The sequence below is a fragment of the Abramis brama genome (genome assembly GCF_963993115.1).
Source record: "Abramis brama genome assembly, chromosome: 13".
In the NCBI taxonomy this organism is placed as follows: Eukaryota; Metazoa; Chordata; class Actinopteri; order Cypriniformes; family Leuciscidae; genus Abramis; species Abramis brama.
Window position 1 is genome coordinate 4,829,255 of NC_139975.1, and position 19,694 is coordinate 4,848,948.

General features: G+C 36.9%; 1 protein-coding gene across 2 annotated transcripts in view; it reads left to right on the forward strand.

The window, feature by feature from the left end:
- Positions 1–19,694, forward strand: part of diaph1 (diaphanous related formin 1) — a 108,675-nt gene that overhangs the window by 48,583 nt on the left and 40,398 nt on the right. For both annotated transcript variants that reach the window (XM_084133110.1, XM_084133111.1), the window contains one exon: positions 8,544–8,658. In XM_084133110.1, the coding sequence (XP_083989236.1) occupies positions 8,544–8,658 (115 nt within the window). The remainder of the gene's footprint in view (positions 1–8,543; positions 8,659–19,694) is intronic.

Below are 19,694 nucleotides of genomic sequence, written 5' to 3' on the forward strand. Positions count from 1 at the left end.
TTGCTTGTTTTGATGTCCACACGTTCTTGTTCAGGAAATTACAGAGGCTAAAGCATTTCTATCATAAAGAAGTGGACAAATATTAAACATTGTTAACATTTGAATTAAGTGTTGTTTGGCCAATTAAAAAAGGATTTGATCATGCTCTAAGGCAGGGGTGGGCAAACTTTTTGGCTCAAGGGCCACACTGGGTTTTAAAATTTGACAGAGGGCCGGCCCAGTAGCAGATTATGAAACACGATCTCATGAAAGTGCGTATCTATACCACAAATTTTATTTCTCGTGCCATTTATACGCCAAAAATGTTTTTGCGTGCATATGCTGCGCACTGTAAACCCTTTGGTTAGGATTAGGGGTGCGGAGTGCGTGCCTATTACACGCCATAAAGTGCGTATCATATGCACGCGAAAACTGCGTATCATAAGCACTACAAATACAATTCGTGGTATTCGCACTTTCATGAGATCGGGCTGAGCAAACACATTTACGTTGTGGCAACGTCTGCGCGAAATTCAACAACTGAGAGACGACATTCTGACAATACATTTTTTATGCTAGATATCCCCCATTTAGCATGTTATGTTTTGAGGTTAATTTTTAATTAGTCAGATGTTAGATAATTATAGCCTATACTTTTTAAATATTGTTTATCCTTATTATTATTTAATGGGCCTAACAGTAAATTAGGAACAAAACACCTGCAAGTGTAGGCTACACTTAGAAGAGTAAAAATGACAGAAGGTTACGTTAATTCAACTTTATTAAAACTGCATATGGCAATTAGAGCCCGACCGATATGGATTTTTGGGCGCCGATGCCGATACCGATAAAAAAAAAGCCAGATACCGATATATCGGCCGATATTATTTATGTGTATATTATAATACAGTAGCAATATTATTTGTGTATTATAGTACAGTAAGTTTGGACACACTTTCCAATTGGTGTGTACAAACTTTTGATGGGTACTGTGTATAGAATACACAGTATAAACAGAATAAATATATAAACGGTTTGCAATGATCACTCAAATGTGGTGATCAAACACTTGTGTGACAAAGATATGTAATGGAGGCAGGGTGAATGATAGAATGAGAATTTGAGCTGTAACCAAACTAGTTTGCATTGCATTTTATATTATATTATATTCTAAATACTGTTGCATAATCTTCACTAACGACTTTGTCTTTTAATTTAGTCACGTTATTTAAAACATAACTTGTATCAATAAATATATCAAAAGTGTCACTGACAAAACCTTATCTTCTATTTTTAATCTAAATTTCTCTAATATCTACCAGTGGAGGAAGAACTCAGATCTTTTTAGTAAAGTAAAATTAATAATATCATAATGAAAACGTTTATAATTACATATGTACAGTAGTTTTATACTATTTTAAATAAGTAGTAAGCAAAATGTACTAAACGTGAAACTAGGCTATAGGGCTGGACCCGAATATTTGAATATTCGTTTGGTGGGTTGATATTCGATTAGAAAATTTGACATTCGAATATTCGTTTTTTTTGTTGTTTTTTTACATCTGGGATCCCCCGCGAAACGGTTCTCATTCGCGCTTGAATAAGGCCGGCGACACACTGACTGCGTGGCATGGCCATTTTTATTTCGGCTCCCATGTTAACAGGTTGGAGTTTGCACACTGCCTGCGTGAGACACGCGTCTCTCAGGCGCGGCTCGAGCCACGCGGAAAACGCATGCAAGCTAGAAATAGAACCGACGCGCAAGTGTTCCAGCAACGGGAGTGTTCTCTGGATAGAGCGCAGAACAGCGGAGTTTGTATGGACGAAGTGCATGTCTGAGCTTGTGTTTTGGATTAAGCTGTGTTGCTTTGACATTGTGGAAAATAGAATAATAGAAACAAAATGTATTAGCCTTTTTACCCGTTATTATCAATCTAAATTAATCTCGTTTTTAATTTAACTTAATTTCGTTTTTCTTTATTTAAATTTCGTTTTTCTTTATTTAAATTTTGTTTTTTCTTTATTTAAATTTCGTTTTTTCTTTATTTAAATTTCGTTTTTCTTTATTTAAATTTCATTTTTCTTTATTTAAATTTCGTTTTTCTTTATTTAAATTTCGTTTAATTTCTTTATTTAAATTTCGTTTTTCTGTATTTAAATTTCGTTTTTCTTTATTTAAATCTACCCTTTACTGTGTCAGTAATTTTGTTAGTCAGAAAAATATTAGACTACCTTAAAAGTATTGCTTAATTTAACAGACCTGTGTGTGTGCGTTTTATATCACTAGTGCAGTGTCCGTTCTCGGACGCGTTCTCTGCCCGCGTGAGGTGCGCTGCTTCCGCTCGCACTGTTCTGTAGTTTACTAAAAGTGTATTAATTCTGAACGTGTCGCGTCTCGCGTGTCCATCTGGCTACTCTTAATGCAAAATGGCACTATATAAAGTGTTATAATTACATAAATTATTGGAATATTGCTTGATGTTGTAACTAGCAGAATGAGCTTTAACACTGTGTCTACACGGACGCGGCCGTTATTTTTTTGCCACTTTTGCCAGTTCTTTGTGACAGCTTTTAGGTGCTTTATTAGCAGCGCCAGCGCCATCCTTACATAAATCACTGCATCGCTGCATTTTTTTAAATATTAATTTATCGGCCATTATAAATGCCGATACCGATAGTTAGGAAAATGCCTTATATCGGCCGATAATATCGGCCCGCCGATATATCGGTCGGGCTCTAATGGCAATCAATTTGCACTTCCAAAAGTCATACATTTGTGGAAAAAAAACCGAAATAAACGAATATACAAATTTATTTTAAGTATAATAAAATAAAACATAAAAAGCAAAGGCAGATCAGAACATTTAATGAACAAAACCGGGTTCTGTACATGGCAGACAGGGGAGCGTAGTCGAAAGCCGGGCGATAAAGGTCGGTAAACGGAATCAGTCAGGATACATCCACAAATCCAGAGGAGCAAAGAAATAAATAGCAGACAAATCAAAGGAAAAACTAAACAGGTGTGCAAGCGGTTACCAAACATTTTTTTCTCTGTGAGTTTCCAAAAAAGGAAAAAATGCAACAAGTCTATGCGCTTAAGTCGCTGTCTGTTTGGTTTCCATGGTGACGCGTCATTGCTTGTTACGTGACACACCGCAGCCACAACAGCGCTGAATGAATGATGATCTGCTTTTATGTCATTTTTCCTTTTTTACATTTGTTAGCTATGGCATGAAATATCTGATATTCCGATTGTCAAATAAATGCAACGCAATATATAGCAAAAAGTATTGCAAGAAAAAGGCAAAATGAATGCGATCTTAAGACGATTTTTTAAATACTCGACGGGCCGGATTAAACAGCCTAACGGGCCGTATGTGGCCCGCGGGCCGTAGTTTGCCCACCCCTGCTCTACGGTGTAACAACACCAGGTCGCTGGTGCCCTCTGCAGGCTTTTGTTATAATATGTAACATACATAAGTTGATTGTTTGTATTATGTATATTATATGATGTATTATGTGTATTTTCATTTCTTGAACTAAGATAAACATGAACTAAAATATAATATTAAAAAATTATATAACATTTTATTCAAAAAATTATATAACATTATGATGCCAAGGCAACATTTCTCATTTTTGTTTTAAGTACAAAAATAATAAAAGAAAAAAAAGTTATTAAAAACCATATAGACATATTAAAAAACAAAAAAAAACAAAAAAAAAAACAAACAAAAAAAAAATATATATATATATGAAATTCTAAAACTTTAACTAAAATCAAAATGAAAAATTTTATATATTAACCAAAATTATAAGAGTTTATAAATATTAAAATAACACTGATTAACGATTCATTGCACAAGATGAGAATATGATTTTGTGTGTGTGTGTGTGGAAATAAGCAGTAATATGAATGCATTAAAGGCAAATCATAAATAATAGTGATTCATTTCTGGAACCAGAAATGATATTATATTGTATTATATTATATTATATTATATTGACAAATATTTTTTAAAACATAATCCCAACTAGATAAATACTAAATCTACCCATTTAATATTTTATTAATGTATTTTAATTAAAATATAATGAGAAAAAAAACTTTGCCAGTTTAAGATACATTCTGTAAAAACAAGACTAATGCAGTTTTGCTTCTCAAGTAAGTTGACCATAGTTTAGATATGGGAAACAAGACGAAAGTACTGCTAAAAAGGTTTTTTTTTTTTTTTTTTTTTTTACTGTAGCCGTATGTCGCCCACTTGCATTGTAAGTGACGCGCGTCCCTTGTGCAGCAGTGAATCATGGGTGACGATGAGCTGTTGATCATGAACATGCTCCTCTCCTCCTCTGATCTCTCTTTCCCTCTCTCACTTTCTCTCGCCCTCCACAAGAGTAAAAACATCAAAACGGTCCTGTCTCCTTTTTGCCTAAAGCTACTCTTTAATGGCTTCAGCGGAATTCATGAGTGTTTAGAGTCTCAGTGGTTAGGGCTCTTTGAGGATGTCAGTGAAATAGCTTTTTAATAAGCCTGTGTCTTTTGACTGTGTCTCTGAAAGATAATTAAATTGCTGGTAAAAAGGACAGCATTATTTTGTAATTTAAATTAACGTTTTTTGGCTTCCCTCTCATGCTCTCAGACTAGTCTTGTTCTCTCTCTCTCTCTTTCTCTCTCTTTCTTTCTCTCTCTCTCTCTCTCTCTCTCTCTCTCTCTCTCTCTCTCTCTCTCTCTCTCTCTCTCTCTCTCTCTCTCTCTCTCTGGGTAATTAGATGCTGCTGTATCATTAGAGGTTGTACCTTGTCTCCGTGTCCTAACCTTTCTTTGCCTCCTCCGCTTTCCCCTTATATATCTCTTTTTCTCTTCCTCTCCTCTCAGATTTTTGCTTCTTTTCACATTCCAGTGGAAATGGAGGTTAGAGTCATCAAGCATGTTGACTGTGAATGCCACACATTCATACTTTACACAAATTCAGACAATTTGCAAGTGAACATTCTTGCAGGGTCTGGCCGATTAGTTTCAATATACCAATGTATTTATGATGATTTTTCTAGCGTTATCAGATTAAGTGGCATTGTGAAAATTGCAATACTACTAATGCAATTTTTAAAAGAGTAGTTCACCCCAAAATGAAAATTATCCCATGATTTACTCCCCCTCAAGCCATCCTAGGTGTATAAGACATTCTTCTTTCAGCCGAACACAATCAGAGTTATATTGAATAATATTCTGGCTCTTCCCAGCTTTGTAACGGCATTAAATAGTGCCTGAGTTTTTGAAGCTCCAAAAAACGCATCCATCCATCCATCATACAAGACTCCAGTGGGTTAATAAAGGCCTTCTGATACGAAGCGATGGGTTTTTGTCCGAAGCCAGTCATTAGAGTTTATAAAGTTTTAAATATGGATATTTTCTTACAAAAACCCATCGCTTCGTATCAGAAGGCCTTTATTAACCCACTGGAGTCTTGTATGATGGATGGATGGATGCGTTTTTTGGAGCTTCAAAAACTCAGGCACTATTTAATGCCGTTACAAAGCTGGGAAGAGCCAGAATATTATTTAATATAACTCTGATTGTGTTCGGCTGAAAGAAGAATGTCATACACACCTAGGATGGCTTGAGGGGGAGTAAATCATGGGATAATTTCCTAAAGATTACCTTTTATACAGAACCTTGTCCTGCTTCTGTACGAGTGTGAGAGAGACGCATGTTTTAATGGCGGTTATGATTTCATCTTCAGATGCAAAGAATCCGTTCCTTTCTGTGATCGATTCCCATCATTGATTCATTCAAAACTCTCATTCGTGGTTAATGATATTTCTGTTTCTTGCTATGTATTGTTACAGCGGTGCATATAAATGAAAATGATTAAATTCTGTATTCTTTCTTGGGTGCATTAAGTGAGAAACAGTGTGGAAAACAGGCCTTGATAATTTGAAATACGTTTTTACTGCATTTTCATTCATGCACTGATTATTTTGAATCTAATTGGCTGCAGTGGCTGTTGGTTGAAATAATTGTTCCTCTGACTGGAGAAAAACATGTTTTAATATATTTCAGAGCAAATACACAAAGTTATGGGTCAGGATTTTTTTTAACATTTTTGAAATAAGTCTCTTCAAGGCTGCATTTATTTGATCAAAAATACAGTAAAATCAGTACTATTGTGAAAAATTATTACTATCTAAAATAGCTGTTTTCTATGTGAATATATTCTAAAATGTAATTTATTCCTGTGATCAAAGCTGAATTTTCAGCATCATTACTCCAGTCTTCAGTGTCACATGATCCTTCAGAAATCATTCTTATATGTGACCCTGGATCACAAAACCAGTCGCGAGTCGCACGGGTATATTTGTGGCAATAGCCAACAATACATTGTATGGGTCAAAATTATCGATTTTCCTTTTATGCCAAAAATCATTAGGATATTAAGTAAAGATCATGTTCCATGAAGATATTTTGTAAATTTCCTACCGTAAATATATAAAACATGAGTGAACGCAGCACAATCGTGAACATAAATGGACAACTTTAAAGGAGATTTTCTTAAAGGAGAAGTTCACTTTTAAAATGAAAATTCTGTCATCATATAATCACCCTCATGTTGTTTCAAACCTGTATGAATTTCTTTCTTCTGGTGAACAGAAAGGAAGATATTTAGAAGAATATCAGTAACCAGGCAGTTTTTGGGTCCCATTGACTTCCATAGTAGGAAAAAAATATACTATGGAAGTCAATGGGACCCAAAAACTGTCTGGTTACTGACATTCTTCTAAATATCTTCCTTTCTGTTTAGCAGAAGAAAGAAATTCATACAGGTTTGAAACAACATGAGGGTGATTATATGATGACAGAATTTTCATTTTAAAAGTGAACTTCTCCTTTAATGTTTCGATTTTTTTTTTTGCATCCTCAGATTCCAGATTTTCAAATAGTCGTATCTCGACCAAATATTGCCCTTTCATAAACAAACCATACATCAATGAAAAGCTTATTTATCCAGCTTTCAGATTATATATAAACATCAATTTCGAAAAATGTACCCATGTGACTGGTTTTGTGGTCCAGTGTCACACATGATGATTTGATGCTCAAGAAACATTTCTTTATTATTATTATCATCAATTCTGAACATTGATTTGAATTGATTCTTTGATTAACAAAGTTTAAAAGAACAGTAATGTATATAAATCTATAAAAATATGTATTAAATATTTCCAGAGGTCTGAAATAAATCCTCGCTTAGCCATATTAGATAGCCGAGTCGCAGGGCCGTAAAAGACAGAATGATGGACGTCAAAAAGCTTTGTGCGATGTGCATTAACAGTGAGAGATTGAGAGGAGGAGAGAATTACAAAAGGATGGAGCGTTTTTTGTCTGGCCGTCCCAGTGTGCATTGGGGGCGCGTCGCCTTTCTCTCTTTTGTGCGTAAAATCGGGATCCGTTTTAATGAGTTTCACCCTCTTTTATTCTCTGTCTATTATCATATTCTGTCTTCCTCTAATCCTTGTTCTACATTTCTCATTCTGTCTTTGCTTGCTGTCTGAAGGCGGTTAGCACTGATATCCTGACAGCCTGTTCACTGCTGTTAAACTCATTTTACTCCCAAGACTTGCAGCGCTTTTCTTCTGTGTAAATGAGGTTATGCGTTGAGACTGTGAGAAAGCGCTCAGTGGCGTTTCATCTTCTCGAATGGGGGTAAAATAAAGCCCCGGACTCCAGAATCACAATCTACGGTCCATTAAATCAGTGCAGCGTCCATAAAGGATGGAGAAACACATTTGAGCCGAACGATCATATCAGCGGTGTCTACGTAATGATATTGTCCAGAGACCAGGACCGTGTTAAAGCAATAAGCCGCTCGAGCCCGAGCGCTGCCCTTATTTTTTTTTACCTTGATTGATGGATGTTGTTAAGCACAATATCACTACATAAAAGCATTAACAATAATAAAAATCACACAAACTCCATTAAGTATCATTAGCTCAGCTGTAATGTGTTTGTTGTTGTTAAAAAACATGCTACATTAAGACAGAATTCAACTTGTGTGTGTGTGTGTGTTTGTGTGTGTGTGTCAGCCAATTACAACAGCAACACATTTGGCTCATCCAATCAGATTTTAGAACCAGAACTGTGTGTTTTGGGGTTTGATCTCATGGTACATTGTGTCTCTTGCAGTGTTTATTTATATTATATTTCTATTATTTCTAATATTAATTATATTTCAATATTTTTATAATAGTGTGTATATATATATATATAATACTTACATAACATTGGTCTCTTGTTCTCCTTTTTTCAGCATTTTGAAGAATTATTTGGAGAAAAGATTCAAATATTTTATGATTAATGGATGGGTTGAAAGATGGAAGTGTAATTGAATGGATTATTGTATATGAATTGGATGGATGAATAGACAAATGTATATGGACGACATGTGTTGGTTGGAGGATGGATGAATGAAAAGAAAAGCTATCTGAAAGCACATGAAGTGGGTGAATGGTGAATGGAGAATGAAAGGGATGAAGGCGCTGACGAGTGTTTTATGTCGTGCTAGATCGCAGCGGAGGATCTTTCTGAGAGCAGTTTCTGGGTGAAGGCGAAGGAGGAGCGCTATGAGAACAAGGAGTTGTTTGCCAAACTCACACTGACCTTCTCCACACAGACCAAGAGTGAGTTGATCCATCCTCCAGTCACATCACACACACACACACACACACACACATCACACACATCACACATTAAACCTCTCTCTCTCTCTCCCCTTCTCTGAACACAGCCTCTAAAGGTAAGAGATGCCCCTTGCTCTGTGCTTGCGCATCTGTGTGTGTGTGTGTGTGTCTGCTGAGACTCTCCCCGGGGTACTGGGTCAAACATTGGATGACAGAATACGGGGATGTGGAAGAGATGAGTGTCATCTCAGTGTAGAGAACAACATCAGGACCGGAACTGAGTCTAATGATGACAGAGACAGAGTTTAGCGAAAGAGAGCGTGAATTTCATGAAAACAGTTCTTTTTTTTAAATAAAGGGACAATGTACATTAATCAACATTCATGAATATAAATACCCAAATTAGCCCAAAGGCTGGTTTTCATTGGCAGTCCCTTTGCCAAATGTTATTAAGCTTAAAAACTAGAGAAAAGAAAAACAATAATCAACTCTGTAAAATACAATTAAACAACACATTATACAAAAAGACAATTGAATAAAAATATGAAATTGAATAAAATTAAATGTCTACATTTCACCACAAAACCGAAAGAAAAACTACGATGAAGTGTAAAGAAAATGAAGCCAGATTTAGGATCGATAAGATTTGTTGCATTGCACATTTATTCTCATTACAAACAAGTACATTTTCCTCTCAAATGTTGGTAATTGTAATGTTAAAAAAATCTGAATTTTTACCCCCTTTTTTTTTTTCTTAAAAAAAAAAAAAAAAAAAAAATTTTGTTTTTTAAAGCAGAAATTCTTTATCAACTGTTTTATTTGTTTAATTATTCCTGATTATTGTTTGGCTTTGTGATTTTATTACTGATTTTACTAAATATTAAATACTAGTCTACTTCATCTTTTACTTAAACTTGAAATTTAGAAATGTCAACTTTGCAACTAACTGTAGTAAAATTTTATAAACGTTTAAGATAAAGTACTGAAATTACTAAAAACTAAAACTGATGTAGTAAGTTATGTTACTAAATATAATAAAAAACTGAAAAAGAAAACGTAAATCACAAGAAAATTACTAAAACTTAAGGTAAATTAAAATATAAATATAATAAAAATATATCAAAATAAAAGCTAATTTAAAATAGATTTTATATTTATTATTTATGTTATGTATTATTTATATATTATTATAAAATAATGACATAGTATATAAAAATACGTAAATAACACTGGTATCTTGTCCTCCATTTCTTGACGTTTGACACATTTTTCTAGAAATTATTATATTGATTATTTCTTGGTTTTATTAATTATTTATAATAATTGTTTTTATTTAATAATTATTTATTTATTATAAATACAGTGTTTCCTTTTAAAATGAGCAATAATTACTACCATGATGTACAAATACAATGAATTATATGATACAGGTTATCATTTTGCTGTAGTATTAATTGATGTTTGTGGTAAATGTCTTACAATTTCATAACAAAAAACAAAGCAAAAACAAAAGTATAAAAGCATAACAATGCAAAAAAAAATGATTTCAGCAAATTATTAGTTCTTATTTTTATTTTTTCCATCATATTTTGGTTTGAAATATGATCTGCACATGTTCTTGAAGGGTTTCCTGAGATTCGTCTGGATGTCATATTTTCGGTGACTGTATGCAAAAGCCCCTCATGAATTAGAAATGAGCAAGAAGCAAGTGTCAGATGTGTGTGTGTGTGTGTGTGTGTTTCCTGCCACCTGCTCTTTGTCCTCTAAGAGTGGCCTTTACAGTTTTATTGCATATTTATATCTGATACGATATACAGCACTGTCAACTTTAACAAGGTGTGTGTGAGTTTTTTAGGCCTGTGTATGTGGTTGCGCCCTTCAGCAAATGACCTTCAAAGAGTGTGATGTTGTCATGCATCCGCCGCAGTCTCTCTCTTTATCTCACACACACACACACACACACACACACACAGACAGTGTTTTCTGTTTTGAATATGGAAAACGAAACCTTGAAATGTCATCTTTGGCAGCTGTTTTCCTCAGGACCACCTGAGCTCGCTGTGTGTGTGTGTGTGTGTGTGTGTGTGCGTGCGCGCGTCCAGCTGTCTGAGTTGATGTAGGATAACCTTTTCTGATATCTGACTGTAAATGAATGCTGCCCTTTTCAGATCTTCCATCTGTCCGATCCTGTCCGTAAAACACGAGCTTGTGTGTGTGTGTCCTTGAGCAGTTCTTTTCCATCAGACGGCCGCAGCCGTATCTCTCTCTCTCTCTCCTCCAGTCACATCACTCTCTCCAGCCGAGCGAAAGGACGCCACCGACAGCCAGAGCTGACCTCTGACCTCTGCTGACGGTGGGGTCGCAGGTCGATGACCTCTTCAGTGAGGTCACGCCACTGATTGTTGATTTAATTTGACAGGACCTCAAGCACATTATCTTCCTCTTCCATTCCGAGGGTGTTTGTTCCATCACAGTTACTGTTGCTCATTCTCAGCGTTAGTGATTTGAACGCATCCTGATTGCAAATAGGGATATGACAACACAGAGATAATGTGTTGAAATCCATCTCTGCATGTGCTGTGATGTGTCGTTCACGCTCGCAATGCAACACATACCTTGTGTTTTCATGGCCTTTGTGATGGTCTTTCTCATAAAACTGAAAGGATTTGTTAATATCCAATGTTTGTCAGTCCATAAAGTCCATTTTGATGATTAATTTATAGCGGAAGTATAGATTTGGGGCTGATTAACATGGAAGAAATAGCTTATATTGCTAGTGACATCACTTCACATCCGGTTAGTTCAGCATTGAACTTGATTATTCCATTCATGTGTGCTGTTACTTTACTAAGTCATCATCAGACGCACCATTTTCACCCGCTGGACCTAAAAAACAAGGGAAAAAATGTACATTCAAAGGTCCCTATCTTGCACCCAGCACAACTGACTTTGTACACCGACGCATGTATCATTCCTATTTTGCACCCGCACACAGCGGACTTTTCCCTCCACAGACGCACGTCGGTAAATTAGGGAATGAACTTGCGCTCCCGGGGGCGGTTCAGGGAAAAGAGGAGGTGTGTTCCGGCGCAAACGTTCCCTGGTGCTATTTTGCAGTTTCAGAAAACAATTCCGCCGCAGACCAGGAAAAACCTAGTCTAAAGTCAGTGGCGCGTTCAGATGCTATTTTAAGGGCGCATGCTTGGCCATAATGTAGCGTGTGCACAACGCGCATACACTTTGATTCTCTCATCTACACAGAAGCAGCCGTTCCCATTTTTGCAAATCATAGGCTACATTATTACAAGGAACAATATTAACACACGAGGGAAATCATTGTTGTGTCCATGAAGATGTGAAAAAAGAGGCATAAATCTAGTTTACACATTTACCCAAATTATTTGTTTAACCGAAGCTAATTTGGGTGTGTTTCTCCATCCCCATACAATGTCACTTCTCTGTCTTTTACGGCCCTGACGAGAACGTCGGTCTCCTCGGCTGTGAACCGCTCCTGGCGTGTGTCTGGCAAATCCGCCGTTATAATAGGAATCCGCCATGGAACAAGCGCGCCTGCTCTTAAAGGGAATGTGAGATGTCGCTCTGATTGGTTTATTTCACGTTACGCCCAAACCACACCTATGAGTAATGAAGCTACTTCAGACCAACACATTTTAGATTTGCGTCGGGCGCAAGAGTCATTTATCCCGCCGGTATAATAGGGCCCAAAGACTCAAACCATATCTACAGACTTCAGACCACCTAGCAACCACCCAGGACAGTTAGCAACGGCCTGGCAGTGTGTTTTCCACAGGCTATCACCGCTCTACTTCATTGAAAGATATAAAAATGTAGATTGCTTTCTCTGATCACGTTTATATCGGTGCATGTGCAGGCCAGAGACTCATTTCTGCATTTTCTAAGCCAAATGCTGAGGCATTTTTATAGAAGCTATTTGAGTTTTGATGACTGAACCTGTAGAGAGAGAGAGAGAGAGAGAAAGAGATTTTTCGATGGAGGGCGGTTTTATTTTCCTGCAATTTTCCTTCCATTTCTGCGTTTAAAAGCGAGTCAGGTTTGTTGTGTGTGTTATTGATTGGCTTCTCTCTGTGAGTGTTTTAATGTTTCTCTCCGTCTCGCTGGTGTCCTGCTTTTCCCGTCACCACGGAGACCAGCTGAGTCTCTCAGGATCTCGTTCAGCCGCTCACCTCTGCTCTCACACACACAAACACGAGCACGCGTATTTCTCCTCCTCTGATGTATACTCCGACCTACTTTATTATCTCACACACACACACACTTGCGGCTGGTCTCGTCTCATATCAGTCCCTGCTGTCCAGACTCACTTAGAGTTATAGACCCAGAGCCACAAGTGTGACAGCAGAGGACACACACATACATCTCAACCAAAAGGGTGGGATGCAAATGTACGACTCTTGCTGTTTTCTGTGCTTCCTTCTGATCTCACTGTATTAGTCATGAACTTGAATTATAGCCAGACAAATGTGACTATACAGTAGATCTTCTGTAGCTCCGCCCCTTTTCAACGCTGCGCTCGTTGTGTTCTGGTTTGTGTTTCCACCACATGAAGGTAAGATCTTCCGGATTTATGAATAAAACGCTTGTTATATAAATAAATAAATAAACACATTTTTCTTAAATATATACATGCATGTGTGTGTATTTATATATACAAAATAATTGTACACAGTACACACACACACACACACATATATGTTGTAAACACAGACTTTTATTTTGGATGCGATTAATCACGATTAATCTCTTCACAGACCTATTATAAACATTAAATTAACATCATGATATTCTGTAAAGATGTTTTGAAACAATGTGTGTTGTAAAAAGCACTATACAAATACATTTGACTTGACTTGAACATGAATATCAGCCGGACAATAAATCTACAATATTTGCTATTTTGAGATGATTGAAAACTATTTTGACTCTCAGTTAGTATTTCATTGACGATAGGGAAAGCCTTAAGACATTAGCCAAAAGTGTTAAACATTATGGCCTGGTTTCACAGACACGGCTTAGATTAAGCCAGTTGCATAAACTGCTAATATAACTTTAAGTCAGTTGCATAAAAACATAGATTGGTCTAATTTGATACCGAAAAGTAAGATTACCCTTAAAGCAAATTGCACGGACAAATCTTAAAATATATCAGTGTCATTGTTTTGTCTTAAGATGCACATCAGTAATGTGTTTTTCTAAGACATGTTTATAAAAGCTACTTAAATGTCCTGATTTGGCTAATCCTGCTGCCAGTTGCATAAACAGCCATCATGTTAAGACTGTGTCTTACGAACCATTATGTCCAACTAGCAGTTAGTTAAGTTAAAACAGCTCAAACATGCATTTTAGTCTGGGACCAGACCTAAACCTTGTCTGTGAAGCTGGCGGTAAATATGTTAACATGAGACTAGTGTGTGAAATTATTGCCTTTGGTAATCTCTAAATCACAAATTAGTGTTTCAAAAAGTTTGTAACTCAACAGATCCATAATTTGTATTGGTACTTTCACGCCATTTAGATCGATATCTTCCTGCTTGACCCTCATTTGCTCACTCATTTGTAGTGAAGGCGTTCGACTTTTAAAGGTCGACAGGGTGTTTTGCTGTCGTCCACCTCGTGTCTCAGTAGAATGTTAATTGAGCCCCACTTACATAAAACTAAATGTCTTAAACGCTTCTTCCTGAATCTATGCAGAGGTTTGGCAGTTATAGAGGGAATTTACACACAGAAGTTTTAAAGACACAGTAGCAGAAAGGTCTTGGTTCTCAAGAATCTCATGGCTCATATTTACCTAAAGGGGAAAAATTATGTATGTATGTATTTATTTATTTATTTTCATCATTACTAAGTATTTAATAATATTACAATATATGAATGTTGTTTTTATTACTTTTTAATAACAATAATAATAATAATTATTATTATTATTATTATTATTTAATTTTTATTCATTTATTTTAAAGAGACTGGATCTAATATTCCTGACACTGAGCTTTGATTTAGAATAAAAAAAAATAAAAAAAACTGTTTTACAGTAATGAGTCTAATTAGAATCAATAAATTACAAAAAGATTCCAAATGTCCATATAACGATTACGGTAATATTGGGTAAAATGTGCTAAATTGTCACAACAAAAATTGTACTGGTCCTGCAAATAGTCCACATTCTCTTTTAAGCCAAATATTGCTATTATTTTTTTAGTTTGGGGTGAAATATGATTATTCTTTTCAGTTGATTCTGGTACATTCTGTCCTCATATCTCGCTGTTCTCATATTTTGTGTCCCCAGAAGACCGTCATGTCTAAATCCTTCATAAAATTCTCTTAATACCTTCTTGTTTTGGTCCTCACGGGCGGCTGGAACACATTGCTCGTCTGCTGTGTTTGTCTATAAGGGTCTCAATCTTAATGTGTCCTTCATAAAACAGTCTTCAGAATGGACCACCTGCTTCAACGATTCCCAAAAGCCCAGATATAAAGTCAGGTCTTAATGTCCTCATAAACGCAGAGGTTCCCTGAAGTGCGCTGATATGAGCGTGTCTGTTTATACGGGCTGTTCTTATCTCAGTGGTGTGGTTTTGTGCCATTAACTGCTGCTTTACGGTCCCTCAGAGTCTGTCGTTCTCTTATATTGGAAGCAGTTTTGTGCGGCTCAGCTGGTGGGATGTAGGAAATTGCTCTTGACCGGCCTATCCGAAGTAAAAGGACTTCCGTAATATCTTCCGAATGTTCTTCCTACCGTTTTATTCTCCTGCATCAATCTCTCACTCTCTCCATCTGGTTATCTGCGCGTTCATACGTTTCGCTTTTCCTATTATAACTGATAATGAAAAGGAGTCATATAAATGAAAACAGGATTTTTCTTGACACTTTTTAAAATAAGACTTTAAGGACTTAAAGTTTTCCCCACACAAACTGAAAAAAAAAAATTAAACCTGAAGTTAATTTAACATTTTAACTATTTTTCGGTGGAAAATAGTCAAATAAAACTTGCTTGAAAGTCTCGTCACATTTGTTTATAACACTTTATACATTTCAGATTGTACCAAAGCAGCTTTACATTAATAAACAGCTAAATAACTGTTAAGCCCCGTTTACATCAAAAATGATAACTATATTAGTGTGTACACAAATGCACAATATTGTTCTGTTTATTCTAAGTTCACACCAAGTATGAAACAAACTCAATTTCAGCTGTAAATGTACATGTTTCATAAGTGTAGAATATCACAATTTTAAGACAGCATTTGTTTTAGTAATGGATGGAGAAACAGAGGGAATCATTCGTTATTGTTGTTGCACTTCGAGACCACGTTGGTTGTACCCAAGTTTGAGTTTTGTTGAACTTTCTCATGAGGCAAATGGAAAATCTCTTGTGAAAACAATAATAATGACCATAAATCACATCCAGAGTCTCGGGGAGAGTAAATTGCTGAAACTGTCGTGGGAGAATAAGATTAATTTTTCTCCCCGCGTGAAATTAATGCTGTTAATGTTGAAGAAGTGTGTTTGTTTACAACTAATATTAGTCGGATTTTGGTAATTTGATTTCTATTAAAAGAACTAGATTTGCACTTTTTCAGAAGAAATCTGAACACTGCTGTGATAAGAGTGTTGTGGTTGGTTTGTCTAAAGGCTCTAGGGCCGGTTTCACAAAACTATTTTAGACTGGTCTATAGTGTTAGACAAGTCTATAATTCGCTCATAGACTAGTCTAATGCAAGTTTCACAAAAATAAAGACTGACTTAATTTAGACCAAAAAAATTAGACACCTTACCCCCAGGCTAACTGAGGTCTAAGACTCTGTTACCTTGGCAACCAGCAGTAACAATTGGTTACATTACAGACAGCCAAAAGAAAAGGGAAAATGGCTCATAATTTAAACATTTCTTCTTGTTACTACATTCTCCGCTAAATTTCCCAAGTAAAATGTCCTTGTATCTGTTATACTCCTCCAACAAACACATATTCTCCGCTGGGGTAAACTGCACTGAGCGGTTGAATGCGCTTACTCGATCCGCCATGTTTTTTGTTTTGAAAAGTGTCTTATTTTACCCAGAATGCATTGCAGTGTAGTCCTACTTAAGATAGTCAGAGTCTTAAATGCTTTGTGCAACGGTCTGATTTAGATGTCTATCTGAAGTCTGACTATCTACTATCTTTGTGAAACCGGCCCCTGGTATACGTCATTTTCCACGTTCCGCATCACCCGCATTTTTGTATCTCTCTTTACGCACTCTTCTTCGACTTCTGCACTGTACATCATTGCCACCTAGTGGACTCTTCGGTCTCAACATTCACATTGCGCATGCGCTGTTGTACACGGACCATCCACAAACATTGTCACGCTGAACGTGGACGGCCAACATATAGACCTTATTCACAGCAGCGCCATCTTTGAATGAAAGTGAGGCTGTGAGGAACAGACACACATCTCTTCAGTGGGTTGAACTGTTATTAAGTGTGCTTTTGGATTGTTCTGTTGACGAAACGCTGCAAAAATATATTTCCTAGAAATTACAGTTAAACTCGACAACATGAGCTGTGGAAAATGATGTGATCTAGGAGCTTTATACAGTCTATCCCTCAAAGCCTCACTTTCATACTTGTTATGATTCATGACACTGCTCTGAATAAGGTCTGTACTAAAAATATGCATGTAACTTTGCTTTTCATTTATTGCTTAAAGCTCACTTGAAATACTTTGATACACAGCAAAAACTTCTAGCATTTTGAAAGGCAAGTGAACAGTCAGTAATAAAATAAGAACAAATACACAAATTACAAGCATCGATTAATAGTAAATACCAAAATTGCAAACTGTATAGCATTCAGGTACAGAAATGTAATAATGTAAAATAACACTATTTTGTTCACTGTAGAAATTAAATATGAATAAATCTTTGTTAAAGCTGTATTTTGTTGTTTTATTAACATGACACAGACAGCATCAGAATTATTAGGCTGCTGTCACTTTAAGACTGAATGCACGGGCGAATATACTGGTACACATCTGGTTTCTTTCTCATCTGTCTACGTTCACTTAAGACATAACTGAGGGAATGTTTGCTGAGATGGGTATTTTTGACATCATTTTGTGTCAGTTCAATCGCAAGGAAACGCGAAAATAGGAATCCATTCGGAAACGTGCCTCTCTTCTCTCTCTCTAACAGCACGTGATTTTCGCCTCTTCTTCTGCATTTAAAATCGCTTGAATGTGTAAACTGGCACGGCAAAACACGTTCAAATAACAAACCTTCACTCTATGGTGGTTAAACTTAGCAATTAATCCACGCATCACACGCGTACCGAACCACGGGGCCTGCATCCGTACGGATCACTGATCAACTACGATCCGTTGCAACCCTAATGTAATTGGTTTCCAGGAAGTTGCTTTGTGGTTGTTAAAATGTTCAGAGTAGTGTTTAGTGGTGTTTCATCTAATATTTATGTTTTATTTTATTTCAGCTTTATTTCACTTAACAAAAAGCGATTTTTTAAATCGCTAAAGACGCCACAAGCCACGTAGTTCGAGATGTCGTTCATGCCGACGAGTTATGCACCAAAGTTGAATATTAGTGTGAGGAGTTTGTTCAAATGAGCAAACAGCACTAATGAAATGCCTCTGTGATCGCGCTCAGTAATGCATTCAGCTCGGGTTTGAGGTTCTAATGGATGAATATCTGCGGACGAATGAGATTTCTTTGTGTTTTTGTGAAGAGAGTTTGAGTGAATGCATAATCTCACATCTGGCTCTTTCATTCACGTTGAGGTTAATGCACGGCACACGCGCACAGAGATGCTGTACGGTCCACTTCTGTTGTGCTTTGTACTTCAGTATTCCGTGCGCATTGTAGATCTCGTCTTGTTTTTGAAGCTGTTTGCTGTTTTTCTGAAGATGAGCCCCATAATGTGTTTATACGATAGTCGCATTATCTTTAATGCTTTCTAGAAACAGCGTTTAATGCGTTAAGGTGCCCATCTTTTTCTTGAAGGTGAAGTTTGGTCTGTCAGTCCTTCTAAGCTTGTTTCTGACCCTCTTCTCGCATTCGCGTTGCATAACGTGTTGTTTTGCGCATTCATACCTTCTTTATCACCCTCAAACACATCTGTTCATTGGCCTCACCGGCTCTGCCAAACGCAACAGATTATCGAGCAAGCCGTCTGTGCCTTTGTGCGGCCGCCGGTTCTCCGTTCCAGCGTTCGTTTGCATTCAAATGTTTGCTGGAGCCGCAGATACGTTTCTGCGCTCGCTCCGTTTAATCTTCGCTTTATCTTTGTGAGATTAGCCACTTTTTAAACGAGCTCCAGAGAGAGAGAGGAAAGTGTGTTCTTTTGTGAATTTTAATTCTTATCCCCGTTTAGGAGGATGCAAAAGAGAGGAGGAGATTTCTAATGGGGATTTGGAGAAACGCTGGTAAATAGGCAAAGAACTGTGAAAAGCGATAAATCACACGCTCCACATGCGACCTACCCACAGAAGAAGCAGTGAGCGACGGGGTGCGTATTTGTGTCTCTTACCATATGCACTCGAGCATATGGCGTTATTTGAATATGACCCAGTGTGCCGCACAAAGGAGAGAAATGTTCATGTCTTGGCATTTATTTGACACCTCAAATATTAAAGCGTCACATGGTCGCGTTTTCCTCCTCCAGCGGGCGAGGGAGATGTGGAGAAATGCACACAAACATGCAGCGCTGATTGAAGATGGAGATTGTTTTTAATTCCTTTTTTTTTTTTTTTTTAACCACGCACCCTGCAGGCGTTAAGCTCACAGTGGCGCATTTTATGTCGCGAGCGTTTGATGCTTCTAATAACTGGGAGAAACCACAGAGAGATGCGTCTTCAAAGATACAGATGACAAGATATCAGAAGTCACACGCGTGCTCTTATCGCGGGAGGAGAGCGGGATCTGGGGCCGCGGTCGGGCGTTTACGCGTGTGCAATTAAATTAAGCTGAGGGAGATGTCACGGCTGTGAGATTATCAGAGATTTTGC